General features: G+C 41.3%; 1 protein-coding gene across 2 annotated transcripts in view; it reads left to right on the top strand.

Moving 5' to 3' along the window:
• Window positions 1-20,330, top strand: part of ABHD6 (abhydrolase domain containing 6, acylglycerol lipase) — a 62,925-nt gene that overhangs the window by 20,421 nt on the left and 22,174 nt on the right. For both annotated transcript variants that reach the window (XM_073592224.1, XM_073592225.1), the window contains exons 2-5: window positions 2,844-2,973; window positions 5,845-6,001; window positions 9,934-10,047; window positions 17,408-17,540. In XM_073592224.1, the coding sequence (XP_073448325.1) occupies window positions 2,855-2,973; window positions 5,845-6,001; window positions 9,934-10,047; window positions 17,408-17,540 (523 nt within the window). In that variant the 5' untranslated portion in view covers window positions 2,844-2,854. The remainder of the gene's footprint in view (window positions 1-2,843; window positions 2,974-5,844; window positions 6,002-9,933; window positions 10,048-17,407; window positions 17,541-20,330) is intronic.

Here is a 20,330-nt window from a genome sequence, read left to right as displayed (position 1 = left end):
AGTTTGCCCTATCACATATAATCCTACTTCAGCTACACTAGGTTTGCTCTAAATTTCAACTATAGTAATAAAAGTCAGGGAATTAAACCACCTGGCGGCCTTTGCATATCTTTTATGGACTCTCTTGGTGAGATCTCTGAGTTCATGTGTCTGAACACATGTCTTGACCATTTATGAGGGATTGCCATTCTGTTGGATTTTATATTATGGAGAACACATTAGGAAGAGCTGGGAAACAAAAGTGGGTGGCAACACCCAAAACTCCTAGGTATACATCAGCAAAGCTGGGATTTATGGCCAGGAGATCTTGCTCTTGGAGTATTTAAAATGGTTCTAAAGGAAGGTTTTTTTTACTCCCCCAGCTATACTTTCCTGAGCTTGATCCCGATCCAGTGCTGTGCCTCAGAGCAGCATCGTTGCTCTCTCTTCTCATTGGCTTAAGAGGCAGCAGCCAGTGAGGAGGGGGCAGGGCTGATCTACATTATGTGTCAATGGACACACACAGCATGGTTTAGGATCAAGCACACATGAGTGCCTCCATGGCAAGCGGCTTGCTATGGGGGCACTCAGCAAGGAGAAGAGGAGTCGAGAGCGCTGACAGCTGACTCGAGAAGAGGAGAATTGGGTAGCTCTGTGCAAATCCATTGCACAGAGCAGGTAAAAATTACATTTTAAAAGCATTTTTTCCCAATACAATCATTTTTAATTTAAGGCGCATAAGAAATAATGGACTGAAAAATACCAGATACCTAGGGATTGCCACAGTGAAGTGCTTTTACAATGGTAGCAAACTCAAAACCAAAAAGAATACGATATTGCAGCTTACCAGTTCTCAGTTGTGGTTGCTGTATTCGTTTTCTTTTTAGGCTTTTTTTTTTCACTTTATCTTGACAAAGGAGTGCCGCTATCTCTGCCATCGGTAGCGAGCTGACTCGGAAACGCGTCGTACTAGAGTGACGTCACAGCTCGGCGCCACTGTGTTTGCGATCCAAGCCTCGTTTCAGCTCCGAATACACGGCCGTATCTATCTTCCACCACGGATGCCAGACGAGGTTTTGTTGTATGCCGCTACACAGATGTAGACCAGCTCTGATGCCTCCATCTCCCTCTTCCTGGAACCCACACCATCTTTGACGGCTCCCCTGCTATCCTTTATTTGGTGTGCCTCTGGACTACTATGTTGGCCTACTGCAGCTCATCTTTAGTCTATCAGATGTGATGTTAGTAATCCGGACTTGCTGCCACTTGTAGTCCTCCACTCTTCCTCCTGTGAGAGATGTATCTGAATTCTACACTTCAGTCCTACATGCGAGTGGATATTGCTTTTTATTAATAAATTTATTTGATATATACTCAGTGGCGCCCCTTTTCCTTGTTTTTACTAAAAGCAAATAGACTGTGCATTTTGCAGTTGCACACTGCAAGTGGAGTTGCTCCCGAGCTTAGTAAATGAGGTAAAGCTTTACTTTGCAAATCCCAATACCCAATCACGTGCAAGGAAAATTAAAAAAACAGCATTTTTTGCTTGCATGTAATTGGATGATGGAAGTCAACAGAACTTCTGCTCATTTACTCTGGAGCAACTTTGCAAAGTGCACAGTCTATTTGCCATTAGTAAATCAACTCCAAAGTGTGTTACGGCCCATACACACGATCAGAAAATCTTACAAAAAAAAAATACCGCTTTCAAAGCGATCGTGCGATAATCTGATCATTATTTCACAGCTTTCATTCGAAATTATCCGAAGGGACACTTGCAAATTTTTTTCTCATATGATACCAGATTGTACAATTTTCATTTATTCAGTACAGTTTTCGTCCGAAAAAACAGTACAATCACAATACAACACATAACATCAAATTTTTATTCTGTCATACAGGAATTCTCAAACTTTAGTAACCTCTTCATTTTCAATATGGAGACTACCATTCAAAAAAAAAAAAAAAAAACTGACGATCATTCATCTGATAATCTCATTGTGTGTACCAGGCTTTAGTGGCCAGTTGACCAGGTGAAAATAAAGTAAAACAAGCCTAAAAATAAAAGAAAACTTATGCAGCCACTACATTCAAGGATTGGTGATCTGTAGTATATTACATTTTTGTTTTTGGATTTTGTACCACTTTTAATTGGTAGTACTGGGGAAATGTAAATGAGGTTCTTCACCATATATTCTCATCATTTCCGTGAATGTTGGAGAGTCTCCTTATTACTACAAGCTCCATCTTTATCTTCATTATCACTGGGTGGACTGGTAGTGGTATTAGACTGTGCTAAAGAGGAGCTGACCATGTACAGCTTTTACAGTGACTAAGAAAAGAAGGCTCAGCATGAAGATGACTTTGGAATATGTTGTTTCCTAATTACTTAGAACTGTTGGCTTTGCCAACCCTAATTTGTATGAACAGTGTTCTTGATTTAAGTCCAAAAATTTATATGGAACTGAATTTAAATTGTCTGAATCACTGATATTTGGTAAATTTAGTTGCAGAAATTCCTGGAAATTCTATTTAGAAAAGATGACGATTCATAATTTAATATTAGTCCATAAAAAATACATAACGATTGAAAATGAATCTGTCCAAGTAAACGACATAAAAATATCTTCTAGTGTGGATTAATAGTAATTGTAGTTTTTTAATGCTGGATGATTGCTCTGAGAATTAGCTGTTAATGATTCTTCTGTCATATAAACCATATGTCTACTCATTTATACCATGTCTGTGACATTACAGAATTATAAATACCTGTGGTGAAGCTTTACATACAGATGTTGGAAGAAGTAATGTGCTGTTCCTGTTGTGTTTCACACTAAACTCTGTTTCCTATCTTTCCTTACAAGGTCTAAGGACCATGGACCTGGATGTACTGAATATGTTTCTAATAGCTGGAGGTACTTTGCTGATTCCGATTTTGGCTTTTGTGACTTCCTTTTTCCTGTGGCCCGCTGCTCTCATCAAGATTTACTATTGGTAAGGCTGCGTTTTTAAATGTGACATGGAAATGTACATACTGTAATGCAGCACATAGTTTATGGTGACTGGAGTCCAAGAGTAGTGCTTCTGATTATTACAAATGCCCATTGGTGACTGATTCTCTTTAAAGCTGAACTTCAGCAAGCCTAAAATTGTCCCTTGCAATGGAGCTGCGTCTGCACTGAGAGGGTTACCTGCCTGTTTAGGTCTTAAGGACTTGGTAAGAGACTTATCCAATCCTCTGCTCCTGTAGGCTCCTCTGGACTGCTAGACAGGTCCCCTCGGCCTCTTTTTCCTTGCACTCTGCTGGTCTAAGGTCCTCCAATGTCATCAAGACAGATGTAGGGACCATAGCTCTGCACTTGGATGTGAGGACACCGAGGCACAGTCCACTGCTGGAGTGTAGGGGAGTGCTGTCTGCTGGGGGAGCAGAGAATAAGGTAATAGAAATGCTTTTTGCAGCCCCTAGACAGAAAAGCAGTTAACCCTTGCAGTGGAGGTGCAGCCTCACTGCAAGGGAGGGCATTTAGGCTTTCTGGAGTTGAGCTTGAAACTTCTCTTCCTAACCTCTGATCTTATGTCTTACATTAACTAAACAGTTGAAGAGGAACTCTGGACGTGTCCAAGATGGCGACCAATGTGGACATATAGTTGAGGAGCTCCCCTGCCTTATACCAGCTTAATATTGAATAAGGACTGCTTTCTGTGCTACTCACCTGCATGCTCTTTCCCTCCTATCAGCTGGGGATGAGCAGAGGGAAAATGTTGGCTGTCTTGCTGCACACAGGTGCCTACAGAGGCCTCCAAAAAGTGGCAGAAGTGTGGCCTACTTGCTGTGGCATGGCATGTGATCCCGATCCCTGGGCCAGGCTAACTTTACCGTTGTGATGTCCGCTATCTCAGGATGTCAAATAATTCTTACCTTTTAGGATGAAACATCTCCATACTTACCCGTCAACATTTTGACATCTTTCAGGAGCACACTTCAAATGGAAGAAAAGTCCCTGGGAGCCAGGGCTTAGGATGTGCAGGACCACAATAAACATAATCAAGGGGCTGACATCAGGGCTTTTTTTGCTACTCAGAATAACAGAAAATGAGCTCAATCATACCTAAAACTGTTCATTTTCTACACTGCCTTCTATGCCAGATGTGAAGTTCTCCTAAAATGGAAATGATCTGCCCCACCCATGACAGATATGTGGAGTGCAGCTATCCAGGGGGTCCTATCTCTTTAAAAACTGTCCCCAAAAATTGTATAAAATGTTGGCAAATCAGGTTGATGCACAGGAAATGACCATCTAGCTTTGAACAATACTACTGGTCACTTGTGACAGATGTCTCAGGATATGTTTTAGGGACATTTTTTGGGTCATCTCCACAGTTGCCTTTTTTTTAAGACTCTGTCGCTCCCATTATCTGCCCCCCATTCTTGTCTCCCTTATCCTCCTCCTCACACCACTTATTTCCTTCTCCCATCTACTCAAATGGTCACCCATAGCCCATAGACTCTTGAAATGTAATGTCTACTATGTACCAGTGTAATATGGCTTACGGATGTTTACTGTAAAAGTTTCCTGTACCACTATCTGCTCAACAATATGTGATACTAAAGCTGAATTATATACCAAGTTGTGCTGTATATGTGTAATGATGTAGAGACTCTTAACAGATATACTTAAAAAAAGAGGCTCTGAACTCAGGAAGCTGTACCTAAAATAGGCAGGCAGAAGGCAAAGTACTGATGACCAGCATTGCCTATGTTCTCCCTGTTCCTGACTTGCCATGCTTTGATCTGCACTGTGTCTCAGCCAGTTTGGTAGAGGCAGGGTTTTGCTTCCTTATGTCGGAGCCTCCAGCACTGAGAACAGCGAGCAGCAAAGCAGTGACATTACCAAATCACACCAAATCCTCTGAGACTAGAAGTCACAGACAGCAGTGCCTTAGATCCCACACTGAAGATAAACAGCTATGGTGCCTAGGCACCCTCACATATCAGGAAATGCATACTTATTTTTCAAGAACAATTAAAGATAAAAGCTTACACTTTTTACGGTAAGTCTTAGGTACAATTAACACATCGACATGTTCTATAATATAGCAAATCTTCACTTAATGGGTTACGTTTATTTTAACTAACTTAGTAAAGCAAGGTTAATCTAGAAAACACTTTCAAACATAGTAACATTTCACCTAAAGTATCACCTCAATGCTTATCTTCCATCAAAAGTATGCTAACCCCAAGCTTAGCAGCCCTGCATGAAGAAGCACCTGTGGCCAAATAGCACCGCAGAACACTGATGACTGTTTACTGTTCTTATTTCTGTCTATGAATGTTTGAGCATTTTTTGTGCCCATTTGTAAGCCCATTGCTCTGGGACAAACCTCCAAGGTGCAGTAAAAATCTCACAGATATAGGTCTCGTTCACATGGGGTGTCCCAGTGTCGGCAGTCTCATTGCTGTCAATTGGACAGCGGCTACACCGACACAGCTGATGCGCCAAATGTGGGATCCGGGTGGGTGCACAGCCCCGAAGGCCCCTGTGCACCCACCCCTGCATGAATGTCACATTGGGAGCAGAGGCTATATCTGTATAGCTGCTGCATCCCAATTGACAGCAGTAAGACTGCCTGCATAGGGATGCACAGGACACCTGCGCATCCCCGTCCAGATAAACACGGGGCACAAATTCATATACCCCATGTGAATGAAACCCTAACCTAAAAATTTGTGCTTATTTCAACGGGTGGTTTGACAAGTCAAGTATACAGTCAAAGGCATCATTATAGCTGAGCCCAAAAATGATTTGATTGCATTAATTTTTTGTAATTGTGATTTCCAGCACTGACATAGGGTCTGTGTTTCAGGTACTGGCGCAGGGCCTTGGGGATGCAGTTAAAATTTGTCAACTATGGAAACTACAGATTCTGCTACACATGTCGAGGTAGACCGGGGCCAAAACCATCCATCCTTATGTTACATGGATTCTCCGCCCATAAGGACATGTGGCTGGCTATAGCCAAGGTAAGAGAGGACAACATTAAGCTTGTTCATTGGAATATTTAAGCCAATTGCTGTACATTAGAACTGAGGTGATTTACACAAACTAGTATACAATATGTGGAGCAGAGGTGGACCTATTTCTTATAGCCAGGGCTGTATTCACCATAATGGTACTTGCGGGCCAGTGCCTAGAGCAGCATGGTAAGGGGTGCAGCACCAATCCTCCAAATAAGGAGAAGAGCCCTATTGCTCATTATAGTATTATAGTTCAGGATACATGAAAAACATTTTCCTATAAGGTGCCTAGCATGTAAAAAGTGCTTGTGACTGTACAAAGTTCCAAAGTTCCATCACTTCCTAATAGCAAAGGAAATTGCCAGCACCCTCCTGCCTCTACTACATTTCTATTGACTAATGAGGCAGTTAAATATAGTGGCAGGCCAATAGGATTTGTGTAAGTGAGTTGTGTAAGGGAGGGGCCAAGCTCTGACACTACCTAGAGGTGTGTAGCCAGTGGCAGCTAGTGGTATATTTTTTTGGATGGGCGGCAAACAATCCAACAATGCCACCCCCCCGGATCACCTGTAACACCCCCCCCCCCCCCTCGGTCATTCACTGGCAGCACTTCCTCCGGATGGCAGCTTCACCCTGTGTCTCCTCCTCGGCTTCATGGCGGCTTCCCCTGTGTCTCCTCCTTCCTGGTGGCCAATAGGATCGCTTCTCCTCTTGGCTAATCGGGTCTCAGGACCTGCTTCCTGATTGACCGGGAGGAGAATCAGGAAGTCAATAGAAAATTTTTAATTCGCTATTGTCACACAACTCGGTGGGTTCAGGGCGCAGTGCTCTGCGCCCGAGCCCACCCTTTTTTGAAGCCAGTTAAAGCCTCAGGCGCTAATCGCAAACGAGAAGATCTGGACTGCCGCACTCCAGGAAGTAATAATCCAAGTTTCTTTATTTTAAAATCAGGAACACATCAGATACAGGACATCATAGACAGAGTGTACAGATCATAGGCTAACGCGTTTCACACTTGTCCAAGTGACAAGTGTGAAACGCGTTAGCCTATGATCTGTACACTCTGTCTATGATGTCCTGTATCTGATGTGTTCCTGATTTTAAAATAAAGAAACTTGGATTATTACTTCCTGGAGTGCGGCTGTCCAGATCTTCTCGTTTGCACATAGTCTCTACTAGCATGAGCCAGCACCTGGAACCTCTCATCTCTGGAGAGCAAGATCAGCTTTACACCTGGTGAGACCTAAACTAGTGCGGGGATAACTTTTGTATTGCCTCAGGCGCTAATCGTTCTGGTTCAGGCATAGAAGGGTAAATTAAAGCCACTGCAGGTATATTCCAGTACCTCTAGACCAGGGGTTTCCAAACTCTCTACATAAAGGGCCAGTTTACTGTCCTTCAGACTTAAGGGGGGCTAAACTGTGGCTATTGGGCGTTTAAAAGGTCCTGACATCAGTAGGAATGAACAATGCCCCATCTTTGGTGTCAGTGGAAGGAATAGCGTACCATCGTTGGTGTCAGTTGGAGCAATTGTGCCCATTGTTGGTGTAATTGGGAGTAATTCTGCCCCTTCATTGGTGTCAGTGGGGGGAATTATGTCCCATCTTTGGTATCAGTGGATGAAAATAGTGCCCCAAGGGCTAGATAAAAGCAAGCAAATGGCCATATCTGTCCACTGGGCCACAGTTTGCAGACCACTGTTTTAGAGTATTCTTTTCCACCTTAGCCTTAAACATGTGACTTGCAATACAAGTAGCAACACAGCCTTATTTTTTTTTTATCAGAGAATAAAGTTTATTTACCAACCTTTATCAAATTCCAGAACATTTGTGCCACAATTAAAATATACATCCCAACTGAGACATGCCTAGCAATACATAGTCCCATCATGAAAAATCCACTTAATAGAACAGAACATTATGAGTACTATGATACACCAGGTTCATAATACACAAAGGAAAGAAGACTTATTAGCAACAGCCATTACCCCAGCAACCTGTACATAACCAAATCTACTGGTGCCAAGCACCACCATTGAAAAGAAAAGGTAACAGCGCTCTCTGCAGGGACAACCCAATCCATACACCAGGTCCACTCACAGTTGCCGAGGCTCGATGTATCCCAAAACGCTCCAATGCAACAATAGTAAGAGCTGGCAAGACTGTTATCCTTGAAGTGTCATTTTTTTAGAGACTGCCTCTTTATCAAAGGCGTCGGGTATGACATCATCCAAAATGCCAAGCACACATTGCAATGGGTCTGAAGCAAGAGCTGTCTGAAATGCTTAAGAGTTTGTGCAACAGTATTCCAATATCTGTGTAACTTAGAGATCTAGAGAACATGTGGATCAATCCCCTGTGATCCCTACTACATTTTGCATAAGAGATGTGCAGTGAACCCTGAGCAGTACGTATAGCTCAGAAAATCGCTAAGCTACGTTTAAAGAACTGTAGCAAACAGCTTCCAAAGTCATCTCCCACTCGTCACCCGCCAACTTCCCCACATCTGGCACCCACTGAACTCATGCTCGACAAGGGTACTCCAAATACATTGAATACTCCAAATACATTAGAGATGCACCGAATGGAAATTTTGGTACCAAAACCAAAAACGCAGGATGCACTTGGCCAAAAACTGAAAATGACACTTTTAAAAAAATATTTATATTTTTATGTATAATTGTATTATATTCAACTTTCTAATTAATATCATCAATTTAAATGAAAATTAATTTGTCAGCCATTATTAGCACCTTTAGCGCAAGAAAAGCTCAAGAAAAATGTATCCCTTTAGGCTAGGTTCACATCTATGCGGCTGCGCTTGATACGTTTTTCAGGCACATTTTGCAGTGCGTTTTGTGTTTTTAAACCCTTGTTTTTTATGCGTTTTTGCATGCAGTTTTCATGCATTTTGCGGTTTAAATTCTACACACTGTACATTGCTGGGTGCTAAGGAGGGGGCCGGGAAGCCAGCCGCTGCGTCTTTAACAACTGATGAGTCATCAGCTGCCAGTGGGGTTCCCCGCTGACAGCTGAATGTAGAAAAAACATTGCCGTAAAAAAAAAATTGTGAAAAAAACAGCATGAGGTCCCCCCCTCAGGTCCATACCAAGGCCTTTGGGTCTAGTATGGATTCTGAGGGGACCACCCCACGCCAATTTATTTTTAAATGGTGTGGGGTCCCCCCCACAATCCATACCAGATCCTTATCTGAGCATGCAGCCCGGCAGGTCAGGAAAGGGAGGGGTTTTGCGAGCGCATGGACCTTGTTTTGTGCACTGGTGCGCAGTCATGTTGGAACAGGAAGGGGCCATCCCCAAACCGTTCCCACAAAGGTGGGAGCATGAAATTGTCCAAAATGTCTTGGTATGCTGATGCCTTAAGCGTTCCCTTAGCTGGAACTAGGGGGTCAAGCCCAACTCCTGATAAACAACCCCACACCATAATCCCTTCTCCTCAAAATGATTTGGACCAGTGCACAAGGCAAGCACCATAAAGACATGGATGAGCGAGTTTGGGGTGGAGGAACTTGACTGGCCTGCACAGAGTTCTGACCTCAACCAGATAGAACCCCTTTGGGATGAATTAGAGAGGAGACTGTGAGCCAGGCCTTTTTTGTCCAACATCAGTGCCTGACCTCACAAATGTGCTTCTGGAAGAATGGTCAAACCTTCCCATAGACAACCTCCAAAACCTTGTAGACAGCCTTCCCAGAAAAGTAGAAGCTGTTATAGCTGCAAAGGGTGGGCCACCTCAATATTGAACCCTACAGACTAAGACTGGGATGCCATTAAAGTTCATGTGCTTGTAAAGGCAGGCGTCCCAATACTTTTGGTAATATAGTGTGTGTGTGTGTATGTGTGTGTGTGTGTGTGTGTGTGTATATAGTATTTACTATTGTATATTGCCGCTGTCAGTTTATAACTGCTGTTCCTACAGTTCCTTCCTAAGAACGTGCATCTGATTTGTGTGGATCTACCTGGTCATGAGGGAACTACACGCTCACCTTTAGATGACTACTCAATCAGCGGACAGGTGAAACGGATACACCAGGTACTTGCTTATACTATGTTATGTCTGTGAATGTAATGGGATGAATTAATTAACAATATCTCTTATGGATAATGGAGGGGATGTTTCATGTTATTTTAAGTTATAAGATTTTGTTAGGAACTTTCTAATACTCTAAGATTCTATTTTACTGTCTGCTGTCCACCTTGAAAATTAAAAGTCCAATGTACCCAAAATACATGCTTCCAATTGTCTTATATTGAATCTTTAACCACTTCAACCCCGGAAGATTTGGCTGCTCAGTGACCAGGCCATTTTTTGCAATACGGCACTGCGTCGCGCGACGTTGTACCCAAACAAAATGTACGTCCTTTTTTTTTCCACAAATGGAGCTTTCTTTTAGTGGTATTTGATCACGTCTGCGTTTTTTTTAAAATTTTTTGCACTATAAACAAAAGAAGAGCGACAATTTTGAAAAAAACACAATATCTATAATAAATATCCCACTTTTTTTTCAAAAAAACTATTTTCTTCCTCAGTTAAGGCCGACATGTATTCTTCTACATATTTTTGGTAAAAAAAAATCGTAATAAGCGTATATTGATTGGTTTGCGCAAAAGTTATAGCATCTACAAAATAGGGGATAGATTTATGGCAATTTTTATTATTATTATTTTGTTACTAGTAATGGCGGCGATCTGCGTTTTTTTTTGTTTTGTTTTTTTTGTTTTTCAGGACTGCGATATTGCGGTGGACAAATTGGACACTTTTGACATGTTTTTGGGACCATTGACAATTATACAGCGATCAGTGCTATATAAATCCACTGATTACTGCAAAAAATGTGACTGGCAGGGAAGGGGTTAAAACTAGGGGGCGATCAAGGGGATAACTGTGTTCCCTAGGTGTGTTCTAACTGTGGGGGGGATGGGACTGACTAGGGGTAGAGAGAGATCGGTGTTCATACTTTGTATGAACACACGATCTGTCTCCTCACCCCTGAAAGAACCGGGATTTGTGTGTTTACACACACAGATCCCGTTTCTCGCTCAAGAATGATCGCAGGTGCCCGGTGGTCATCGCGCCCGCCGGGCACTCACATCGGCTCTGGGCACACGCTGCGGAGTATCTCCCCAAAACTAAAATCTGTTTTGTATCTTAGTGCAGACTTCTGGAAAAATCAGTGAGCCAATCACATGCAGGAAAAGACATTTTCTAGGGGCGTTCCATATATCATCTGTGTACAGAACGCTTCCAGGTAGCCATATTGCATTGCATTTTACAGAACATTACAGTGCTGCAGATTGAAAAGAAAAGGTCATTTTTAAATACATACAATTACAATCCGACTTGTGTAGCAATTGTATATGCTATAGTAATTTTTTATGACTTTTTTTTTTCTCCCCACGATAGTGGACTTACCCTTTAATATCATTTATGGACAAACATGTAAATGTTGGAGCAAGTTGTCATAAAAGAACCAGGGTGGCAAATTGAGGAACGGTGTTATCTTTTTAGTGATAGGCAAAAAACTTACAGATGGTTTTTTTTTTTTTTTTTTTTTTTTTTTTCTGCCTCCAAATGCAGCTTCCACAAGACAACAGGCTACACAAAAAGCCACATAAATGTGAAATATTTATAAATTCTGCTAATATGTTACTCCTTTTATAGGTGTTAACCACTTCAAGTCTGGACACTTTCACCCCTTCCAGTCCAGGCCAATTTTCAGCTTTCAGAGCTGTCACATTTTGAATGACAATTATTACACTGTACCCAAATGAAATGTTTTATCATGTTTTGAGACAGCTACAACTTCCCTTTTTTTTTTTTTTTTTTACATAAACAAAAAAATACAGAAAATTCTGAAAAAAGAAAATGTTTTGTAAATAAATATAAATAAATAATTTTCATAAACTTAAGCCAAAATATATTCTGCTACATTTCTTTGGTAAAAAAATAACCCAAATCAGTGTATATTGTTTTGGTGTGTGCAAAAGTTAGAGTTATGGTTCCATAGTGACACTGTACTATTATGGGGAGGGGGTGATTAGGATTTCTTTTTTATACACTGTGATTGCTTATTACAGTGATGGTCACTGTGATAAGCAATTGTTAAGACTGTGTAAAGGTTTAATTTATGAAACTTTTGGGGGTTATTTACAAAAGGCAAATCCACTTTGCACTGAAAGTGCACTTGGAAGTGCAGTCACTCTAAATCTAAGGGGTCGATCTGAAATGAGTGGAAGCATTGCTGATTTTATCATCCAATCATGTGCAAGCTAAAATGCTGTTTTTTATTTTCCTTGCATGTCCCCCTCGGATCTACAGCGACTTCACTTCCAAGTGCACTTTCAGTGCACTTTCAAGTTCACTTGCAGTGCAAAGTGGATTTGCCTTTAGTAAATAACCCCCTTTGTGTACTACTGTGATGCTGTGATTGGTCACAGATATCACATGATACAGGGCCACTGTGATTGGCCCTGATACCATGTGATCACTGTGACCAATTACAGAGCTCACACAGTAGTAAACCATGACAGCATTGTTTACTACTGTGCACATGCTCCCTGTGGTTGGTCACAGCGATCACATGGTACCAGGGCTGCTCACAGTGACCCAGTACAATGATCATGGATCGGCTGTGTCCGGGTGGACAGAGCGGGTCACAGATCCCGCCACTGCATGCCCTAGAGAGCGTGCACGAGTGGGGGATGCGGCAGGATGTACCGCTACATCCACCTGCATTGGTGCTGGTCCAGTCTGGCTGTTTATGTGCTATGGTCAGTTAGGAAGGTGGTTAATACTGACAAGTGCAGGATTTAAAAAAATTCAAAAACAATCATACTCCCCTGCTAGCTCTACACCGAGAACTGAGTGATCAAAGATCTGGCTCAGGTCTGTCGGCTGAATCTGAGTAAGAGGAATGCAGAAATCGGTGTACTTCTGTCACCCACTGGAGAAGTTTGGCTAAAAGAGCTTTGGCCATATTTCTCCTCTAAGAAGATGGACTAACATAAGGTTTTTGCCTGGACAAAATGCTGCTCTTACCTCGATATTTGGTAATGTGATCCCTGCTGAAAGTAAAACATTTAAACAAAGTGATTTTCTCCTTCAAAAATGATCATGTGACCAAATGCCTAGGCAGGAAGGATTTGTAATTTTGTTTTGGATAGAGCGGGGAGGGTTAATACCTCCCTCAGGTTTTTGTGTTTTTTTTTATTAGAGACTTCTCTTCCTGCTCTGGTGACCATCATCCCAGGAATAAGGAATGATGTGAAATCTTCTTAAAGTGGTTGTACACTGCTGAGATTAAAAAAAAGAAATAATAATAATTCAAAAAGCATATCCTTCTATAGTGTGAACTTGCCTCAATCCAAAGCACTTAGTGTGCGATTTCTATCTCCTCTCTCCTTCCTCTGCTATCTGCATGAGTCACTTCTGAAAGGTGATGCGGACTCCAAGGGATTCAGGGGGACAGGAGATTAGCTCCAGCACACAGCCATTGTTTGACAGCCTCAGCTGTGCATGTTTTCCTATGAGACTGTGTAGAGGGGGTGTGTCTATTCCCTTCAGTTCGGGTTCAGGTTATATTCTGCTCTCTTCTCTGTTCTGTACCGTGTGTGACATCAGATCTCCCCCAACTTCTGACATTTAGAAATACTGTGTAAAATGTGCGCTTTAGAAGGCTATACAGGAATAAGGTTCAACTTATGTAGGAGGATTTGTTTCATCTCTGTGTTTTACCTGAGGCTAGTCTCTTCACTGGGTATACGAGGTGTGTCTAAAAAGTTTGGTGAATGGTGTCAGAAAACAAACAAAACAGAAGATGCATTCAAATTACCTTTTATTGGCTTCAAAATGATCCCCATCCTTCACAACACACTTTTGGCAATGTTTATAAAGCTTATGGAAACTGTCTGCAAAGGCCTCTTTAGGAATCGATCGCAGGCCCACTGTCACACATTCCTAGATTGCCTCCACGTCCGCAAAACATGCGCCTTTCATGACGTTCTTCAGGCGGGGAAACAGACGTTAGCAGGGTCGCGGGGAAGATGGTGAATGCCTTTCCATTGAATGCCGCTTGGATTCCGGGTCGAACTATTGGCACCAGCTCTCATCCCCTGTGATGATGGTTGGCAGAAAGGATGGATCCTGGTCACACATGGTAATGAAATCTCCAGAGGTTTCCATCTATTTTGCTTTTTGTTCATCTGTCAGCTTGTGCGGCACAAACCGGGAACAGATCTTTCACTTATCCAAGTCTTTGCAGACGATAGTGCGCACCGTGTCCTTGCTAATGCCCAATTCCTCTGCCATCAATTGTAGAGTCAGTCAGTGATCTCCTGCCAACATTTGTCGCACTTGCTCGATTGTGTCTGATGTTCTGCTTGTCAATCATCCTCGGTCGTTTCCTTCCTGTCGGCAAAGCGTTTCAACCAGTGGTAAAACATTTTCTGTTCGCTGCTTCCATCCTATACATTTGCACCATAATTTCATGTATCTCCGTTGCCATTTTTCCCCAATTTGTAGCAGAACTTGATGTGCACTCGTTGCTCCATTGCTCTTACCTCTCATACTGACTACGTTCGACTGCCCACAGTGAGTTTACCCTGGTGATGACGTGTACTCCACGCTAGGTAGCGCTTCTCAGTGTGTCTCTGGATAGCCATGTGCATGCGTGTGCACCTGGCCCATGTTGCCAGTGAGATATCGGACCATTCACCAGACACACCTCGTATGTAAGGGTTTACAACCACTTTAACTTGAATGAAGACAGCAGTAAAAACCTGGTATAGATGGTATACCTTCTCCAGTCTGTCCAAAACTAAAATGTAAGGCATGGGCTAGAGGTTCCCTTTAAGATCTAGGCTTAAAAAATTTAGGCTTAAAATGTGCAACATACTCCAAAATAAATTTCAGTTTATGTAGGATTCACTATGTAGGATTCATGTGAAGATCATCACACGCATTGCTTGACTCTTTTTTTTATTTATAGGCCAGAATTCTCACCTTTGATGATAGCAGCGCTCATAGCCTTGAATTAGTTTGTGGTTTTATAAAATATTATCATCGATTGTGATATTTAGAAACTAAGGACCAGCGAGCCTCTAAGCTCTGCTCAACCTTGAAGCCTGATTCAACACAACTACTTTACTGTTGCATAAATGCATTTTGTGAATGTAAATCTGATGTGAGGACGCACAACAAAATCACATTAACAGCACTCTGATAAATTGCTCTTGCTGATAAACACATGTCACATTCTCTTCTACAGATCTGCCACTGCTCCCTAATTCTTTCCAGATTAAAATCTTCCCTGTCATGCTGTGTCTAAGATGATTACATTCCATCTGCTTCATCTTTCACTTAATAAAAAGGAATCAAAAAGCTCAGGCAAAGTTGTGATGAATTTACCAAAACACATCCTCATGAATCTGTTATAATTATAATTTCATCTTTGAATGTACTGCCATTGTAAGCTAATTACCTGAAAATGTTTATTATTCAAAGGTATGCTCCAAGCGATCAAGATTTGCCCTTAAAATTAGTTTAGAAAACAGCTTAGAAGTGCTTATTGTATTTATTTATATATTTTTTTTTATTTGGCATTCATTTTGTCCAGCTGACCACCATGAAATCCCTTCCAATGTCATCATTCATATTTTGATAAAAACCCCAAATCTGATCCCTCAGAACAGCAGGCCAATTGTTTCCTGGTACTGAGCACTACCCTCTGTAGTTCGTAGAAAAAGATTTCAAGGATGAATGTCATGCAACTGATTTTCAAAAAGGAATAAAAACTTTGGCTTTTAGATGGTGCTCATACAACTGACCGCACTATAATTTCTATGGTCAGCTTAGGTAAAGCTGAAAGGTGCACTTTAAATCAGTTGTTGTTAGTCAATGGGCTTTGTACCCTTGAGAATGCTTCCAAAATCTTCATGGGTCATTCCTCTTTGCCAGATTATTTTTAATGCACTTTTCGTGTGCACTTAAAATAAAATTAAAAGCTTTGATTGGCTTGTGCTTTGCCTTCTCTCTTTACCTCCTATTCATTGACAAGTAAACACTCTGCCTTCTCTCTCAATCCCTGGTCCATGATCAGTAGCCATTCTGCATTCCTCCTTTGTCCATTATGAACTCCTACACTGCCTTCTCCCTCTTTCCCCTGAATAATAATCAGTTGCTACTCTGTCTCCCCTTTTTCCCTGATCCATATTCTGCTCCTATTCTGCCTCATCTGTCTCTCTTCCCCTTGGTCCATGATCAGCTCCCATTCTGGCTATTTTATTTTCCTTGATCCATGATCAGCTCCTACTTTGCCCTCTTCCTCTCCCTACCAGTCCATGATCAGCTCCAAGTCTGCCTCCTTTGTCTTCCCCCAGCCCACGTTTGGCTCCATCTCTTACACCTCCTTCCTCCAAATCCATGATCAGCGCCCACTATGCTTCCTCCTCAGAAAATCCATATCCAGCTTCCACTTTGCATCCTATTTTTTTCCCCCTAGTCTTTTCTCAGCTCCTGCTCTGCCTCCTACCCCCCCCCATTTCCCCTTCCTGGTCTATGATCAGCTGCCACTCTGTCTCCCCTCTTTTTCCTAGCTCTGAGGTCAACTCCAGTTCTTCCTCTTCTTTTTATTCCCAGTCCATTATCAGCTATTGCTCTACCTTCTCTCTTCATTGATCTATGGGTAACCCCCTTGCTGCCCCCTCTTTCCTTGCAGTCCATGCTCAGCTCTCACTGTGCCTCCTCTGTTTTTTACCTAGTCCATGCTAGGTTCCCTCTCTGTCTTCTCTCTTTTTCCCACGGTCCATAATAAGCTCATACTCCTAGATTGTAAGCTCTAACAAGCAGGGCCTTCTGATTCCTCATTATAAATTATATTGTAACTGCACCATCTGCCCTCATGTTGTAATGCACTGCGAAAATGGTTGCCGCTATATAAATCCTGTATAATAATAATATTTTGCCTCTTCTCTCTTTTACCCAGTCCATGCCAAGCTCCCACTCTACCGCCTCTCTCTTTCTCTTTCCAGTGGTCCACAACAAGCTCCCACTCGGCCTCCTTTCCTTTTCCTCCTAGTCCAATGTCAGCTTCTGCTCTGCCTCCTCTGTTATGATCAGCTTTTGCTCTTTCTCTTCTTTCTTCCTCCTGGTCAATGATCAGCTCTTATTCTGCCTTCTATATCTTCCCCCCATGTTCTGTGGTTGGCTACTCCTCGTTTTTACCCCTATCACTTGTCTGGTTCTTATAATAAGCAGAGTATTATCCGTGTTGTTCAACTGCTGCTACTTATGATGTTTTGTGGTGTTGGAGTCTCCCCAGAAAACTTCCAGCAAAACTACTTTGCATACAGCTAATGTGTCAAATTTAAGAGAACGCATTTTTTTTCCTTGACAGTTTGTTGAGAGCATAAACCTGAACAAGAGGCCTTTCCATCTTGTTGGTACATCGATGGGTGGATGTGTGGCCGGGGTATACGCTGCTCAGTATCCAAAAGACATCTGCAGTTTGACTCTAATTTGTCCTGCAGGTAAGTCACAATAATCACATCTTTACCTCTTCTGGGCTGGAGCTTTTCATTGATGTGTCAATGTAACCCTTAAAGTAGAACTATAGGCAAAACTTTATTTCCATTTTGGATAGAGCAAGGAAGAGTTAGACTCCTGTCAGATGTTTTTTTCCATCTGTGTCCCATTGGGAAGATTTCCCTGGGATGTTTCCAATTTTTAAGAGTGAAACATTCACGCGCCCACTCTGAACCTCCCTATGAGTGACCAAACTAGTTATTTGTATGGGTAATTGTATTAGCTAATTGTTTAATATTATTTATCATTTCTCAATTATAATCCGAAGGGACTGTATGTTTACAGGTTCTTATTTAGACTTCTTTAGAGCTTTTTTTTATTTTTTACACAGAGTGTTCTTCTCTGTGATACAGCATTTTATGAGGTCTTAGAGGGACAGGTTTTGGTTTTATTTATTCAAAGATTCATGCTAAGGTATATGTTGGTATGTATGTATGTGTGTATATATATATATATATATATAATATAATATTCTTACAAGCATGTCTCTTCACTTACACATTTTCTTCTATGCTATGCAACACAAATTGGTTATGTTTAGGGCATTTCAGTTTATAGTAGGCTTAAGACTTACTCAATATTGTTTATATATCTTATTTTCTTGTTTTTGTTTAGGACTTTTTTGTATTTTCATGTTTATGTGACGTCCCCTGTGTATGATTTTCGTCTAGTCACGTGAAATCAATTGGGAATTTTTTTGTCCAGCCTGGTGGCGAACAAAGGGTTAAAACCACATATGTGAAGACCCTTTGTTTAAGCTGTTAGCACTACCATTGTTTGGACCCGTCCTCTCACATGATCTTGTGGGCATCAACATGCAAAATAATTAGGGCTCCTTTTTTTCCTTTTTGTGTGTGTGTGTGTATGTATGTATGTATATATATATATATATATATATATATATATATATATATATATATATATATATATATATATATATATATATATATATATATATATACACACTACCGTTCAAAAGTTTGGGGTCACCCAAACAATTTTGTGTTTTCCATGAAAAGTCACACTTATTCACCACCATACGTTGTGAAATGAATAGAAAATAGAGTCAAGACATTGACAAGGTTAGAAATAATGATTTGTATATTTGAAATAACATTGTTTTTACATCAAACTTTGCTTTCATCAAAGAATCCTCCTTTTGCAGCAATTACAGCATTGCACACCTTTGGCATCCGTCCACAACACTTTTTTCCAGTCTTCCTCTGTCCAATGTCTGTGTTCTTTTGCCCATCTTAATCTTTTTCTTTTATTGGCCAGTCTCAGATATGGCTTTTTCTTTGCCACTCTGCCCTGAAGCCCAAAATCCCGCAGCTGCCTCTTCACTGTAGATGTTGACACTGGTGTTTTGCGGGTACTATTTAATGAAGATGCCAGTTGGGGACCTGTGAGGCGTCTGTTTCTCAAACTAGAGACTCTAATGTGCTTATCTTCTTGCTTAGTTGTGCAACGCGGCCTCCCACTTCTTTTTCTACTCTGGTTAGAGCCTGTTTGTGCTGTCCTCTGAAGGGAGTAGTACACACCGTTGTAGGAAATCTTCAATTTCTTTGCAATTTCTCGCATAGAATAGCCTTCATTTCTAAGAACAAGAATAGACTGTCGAGTTTCAGATGAAAGTTTTCTTTTTCTGGCCATTTTGAGCGTTTAATTGACCCCACAAATGTGATGCTCCAGAAACTCAATCTGCTCACAGGAAGGTCAGTTTTGTAGCTTCTGGAAGGAGCTAGACTGTTTTTAGATGTGTGAACATGATTGCACAAGGGTTTGCTAATCATCAATTAGCCTTCTGAGCCAATGAGCAAAACACATTGTACCATTAGAACACTGGAGTGATAGTTGCTGGAAATGGGCCTCTATACACCTATGTAGATATTGCACCAAAAACTAGACATTTGCAGTTAGAATAGTCATTTACCACATTAGCAATGTATAGAGTATATTTGTTTAAAGTTAGGACTAGTTTAAAGTTAGCTTCATTTAAAAGTACAGTGCTTTTCCTTCAAAAATAAGGACATTTCAATGTGACCCCAAACTTTTGAACGGTAGTGTATATATTTGTAGAATGTTTGTTATGCACCTGTGACTAAGCATTGACATTAATGGTGTGAAACGCTTTAGCTTTTTACCCATTGTTTGTACAGACCATCGTTTAATAAAGGCATTTATTTTGGAGTGCTGCCACCCGGACAATCTTTCTATTCTCAAGATTTCCCTACACTTCCTGTCTCATAGCCAAACAGGAAGTGAGGGGAAATCCCTGCAAATTAATGGAGTTTCTTGGGGACCCCCAAGGGAGAGATTTCCCCTCTATTACTGTTCTGGGGACAACCCACAATTTGGGGTTTTCTTTTACTTTCATTTTCGATAATAATGTTAAACTGGACAAATAGAGGTGGTGAATCTCCCTAACGGGCACAGACAGCAATAGAAACTGCAATATAATATAAAAACCCACAAGCAATAGCGAGCGAGTAAGGAAGGAGGGAGTGGGACTTTAAATGAAGCCAATGGTTTGCAAGCCGACACATAACGGTGGGTCAATACGTTTTATTGCATATTCATACAAACAATGGTATCAAAACATGTCAAAATTTACACTTGGTAAAATGTTAGCATTGATAACTAAAGATCAACATAGGGATCATTAGCATTGTTATCAAGGGTATAGCAGATAAACTAAGTAATAACATGGGTATGAGCAATATTACTACGTAAAA

The sequence above is a fragment of the Aquarana catesbeiana genome, linkage group LG07 (assembly GCF_042186555.1).
Source record: "Aquarana catesbeiana isolate 2022-GZ linkage group LG07, ASM4218655v1, whole genome shotgun sequence".
Taxonomy (NCBI): Eukaryota; Metazoa; Chordata; class Amphibia; order Anura; family Ranidae; genus Aquarana; species Aquarana catesbeiana.
Note: the sequence above shows the minus strand (reverse complement) of the source record. Positions and strands in the feature narration are given on the sequence as shown.